The sequence below is a fragment of the Asparagus officinalis genome, chromosome 2 (assembly GCF_001876935.1).
Source record: "Asparagus officinalis chromosome 2, Aspof.V1, whole genome shotgun sequence".
In the NCBI taxonomy this organism is placed as follows: Eukaryota; Viridiplantae; Streptophyta; class Magnoliopsida; order Asparagales; family Asparagaceae; genus Asparagus; species Asparagus officinalis.
Window position 1 is genome coordinate 48,552,362 of NC_033795.1, and position 3,426 is coordinate 48,555,787.

The window sequence follows — 3,426 nt, forward strand, 5'->3', positions numbered from 1 at the left end:
AACCCCCCCCTCCGGCCGCCGCCGCCGCCGCCTCCTCCTCAGCCCCCATCCTTAAAAAGACCAAACGCAGCCTAACCTTCTCCGACCTCCCAACGGACATCCTCCTCCGAATTGCCGCCCCCTTCGACCTCCTCGACCTCTGGTCCATGAGCTCCGTCTGCGCCCAATGGCGGAAATCCCTCAACCCTCTTCGTGAGGCCATGGTCCTTGTTCGATGGGGGAAGCGCTTCAAGCATGGGGATTGTAAAATAAAGCCCAGTCAAGAGAAAGCTCTTGATTCTTTCCTTAGAGGAGCGGATCGAGGTTCGGCGGCGGCGATGGTGGATGCTGGGTTGATGTGTTGGGAGATGGGGAGGAAGGAGGAGGCAAAGAGGTTGTATGCGAGGGCGGCCGAGATGGGTTACCCAGCTGCTCAGTGTAATCTTGGCCTTTGCTATTTACAAGGTAATTCTGAGTCCTTTGTATTTATTTTGATCATCTTCAATTCAGAACCTCTAATTTATGCTGTGACACCTGATTTTTGGGTGCATGAGACACTTTGAAGAGCCCACTATTCAAGATAGCTAGCCAGCAAGTAGTGATGACTACACTACACCTTTCAAACTACTCCCATGCTACGACGGCCAAGATTGTGGGATCCTTGATGATTCATCAGCTTTAGTGACAATCTAAGTGGAAGACCCCACACTTTTGTGTGTACTATGCTAGTGTACGAGTAGTTATGAGAGTGCAGTTTACTTAGAATTATCCCTGGCCATTAGAGCAGAGGAGAGAACCTAAATCTCTATAAACTCCCTATTCAGTCAGATGTGGAACTAAATGGATGTACGCTTCTGCACTCTCGGTGCCCACATCGTCTGACCGCGTACTAGTCTTGTCCTGATAGAATACTGCAATCCCAACATTAACCCTTTGACGTCGCACTAGGCTAGTTCTGGATGACACTACTACATCATGTGAAGATGGGGCTAGCACTGATACCATCTGTGAGGGACTTAGAGCTCTTGCCTAAAGAACTCAGTGTTAGATGGAGGAAAACTCGAGTATCTTATGAACCCATGACTCCCCTTTAGTTTTAAATGGATCGTAACGCAAATCCAGTGTATGAGTATTTACATCTGATCGTTAGTTAATGCACCAACACATATAGGTTAGGTGTGGGCCGGATCGACTCGCGGGCTGACCGGGCCCAACCTGTCATTGCTACGGGCTGGGTCCGACCCAACTCATGATGTACCTAGGTCACAGGCCGGGCTGGGTCCAACCTCAGACCTAGAGTCAGAAAAGTTAGCCCGGCCCACGCTAACCTGACCCGCGCCCGACCCAGTTCGGCCTGACCTGCCCCAGGCCTATGATATATATTTTGGTTAGGCTAACTGTTTTTTGTTTGCCCTTTGCGTCTGCAGCTAGCTTCCAACAAAACCAAAATGCCATAGGTCTTTGGCTCGTGGGCATTTTGACCTATTGAGAAACAAAGCAGCGATCTTTAAGCTCGCTGCTATTTACTTGGAAGGATTAAAAAGTTTAATATAAGTTTAAAAATAGTTTAATAAAAGTTTAAATTACTAAAAAATAAATCAAAAATAATTTTGTAATTGTAAATACAAGTTTAATATAATTAAAAACGTAAAAAAATAAGAAAAAAAGATGGACAAAAAACTCATGGGGCGGCTCATGACTCATGGGTCGTGGGCCGGGTTAGACGTAGCCTGCACCTAGGCGGGTCGTGGGTCGTGTTGGGTCTAGTCCCAGACCCGGAGAAGTAGGCCCGGGTCAAGCTGACCCGGCCTTGAACTTGGCGGGCTAGGTTGCGGGCTTGAGCCGCCCTGGCCCACGCCCACCCCTTTACACCGATAACCCATTAGGTCTCACATACAGGAATGAATCCCATGCAATGTCAACGTGTTATCCACTTACTGTATGTAATTGGTATTATAGTGATAAAACTTGCAACTTTAGGATCAAATGAAAGTATTTGCCAAAACGATTGTATCATCAAGAATGCATATTCTTGGGTACGCTCTTGTACATATAGAATTTTCACAGTATTTTACAAACTGGAGAATTGATTTAAAAGTTTCATACTTTATGGTGTGTGAAACTAGAACATCTACGCAAATGAACTATACACTGAGGCTTACATTAATTTCTTAGGGTCAATTGGCAGCTTTAAGACTTTTATTAGAAAGAAGCCTAATCCAGATTAGTTCTGGACTGGAGAACAAACCTTGCAAGGCAGGTTTCTTGCCAAAATTGGCCTAACAAGACTTAGTTGTAAGTCCTGGTCCTGTAACTTACCAAACTAGGATTAATCCTACTCCAGCAATTGTTTCCTTTAGCCTGGTTATCTCAAGTTTCCAAATACTACCTAAGGATACAATTTGACAAAAACCAGCGACACCCTTGGCATTCAAATGCCAATCATTTTATCATCTTGAGAACTAGATTCATAATCTAAGATACACTGAAAAGTGTCAATAATCGTGTTGTAAAACCCATCTCTTTGCAAGCAACCCTCAGTACACTTTCACTTAAGGTATATGAAAATCATTGCAGGCTTCCAATTTATTTGACATAATTCTTCTTAGGGATAAATGAGTGATATCAGAATGGTATGAATCCTAAGAGACATGTAAAAGATCATGCATTCTATAGCATGTTCCTACACATTCATGAACTCAGTTACTCAAAATGATGACCATTGGGTCTCATGGTATAGTGGTGCATACGAGTACCAGCCCCATGGTTAGTGGTTCATGTTACATTAGTGGATGCCAAGTGCCTCATAGGTTAAAATGGTGTCATAAATAAAATGTTTTCTTGGGTGGTGGGGGGGGGGGGGGGGGGGGTGTTTTGTTNATTGATTTAGCTCAATAAGTAGAGAAACTATGAAGGGCCTGAACCAATTTCACAAAATACCTAGTTCAGCTCTTGAGGCACAACTAAATATTTTTTTCATTGGTTGCTACTACAATTACAGATAAGCCCTTAAGGTTATCACATGAACTTTACAAATTGCAGTTAACTTGTTTATATGATACATGATTTACGTACTTAGAGTGTATTCAATTTTTTCATTTGCAGATAATGAATCTAAACCTGAGGAGGCTGTAAAATGGTTTTATCGGGCAGCTGAATCAGGATACGCACGTGCTCAGTACAACTTGGGACTCTGTTTACATAAGGGTCGCGGCACTGTTTGCAGCCTAACGGATGCTGTATGGTTTCCTTTCATCCTTTGTCTTTTAATCTTGATCATGAAATCTGATCAGATTTAAAGAAGCTTTAAGTAGTATCTAACATACTAGAATTTTTCTTAAAACCTTCTAACTTAGTTTCATTTCACACATGTGGCTAATCATGTTTTTAATATGCCATGAGTGTAAGATCTGCGAATCTGGAAGTCTTGGTTAATTCCAGTCTATA

At 43.0% G+C, this 3,426-nt stretch overlaps 1 protein-coding gene across 1 annotated transcript in view; it reads left to right on the forward strand.

The window, feature by feature from the left end:
• The window catches only part of LOC109831150 (F-box protein At1g70590), a gene marked incomplete at its 5' end in the record, with an annotated part of 5,446 nt that continues 2,028 nt past the window's right edge, over positions 9–3,426 (forward strand). Inside the window, 2 exons of the mRNA XM_020398489.1 lie at positions 9–444; positions 3,085–3,218. Coding sequence (XP_020254078.1) covers positions 9–444; positions 3,085–3,218 — 570 coding nt within the window. The remainder of the gene's footprint in view (positions 445–3,084; positions 3,219–3,426) is intronic.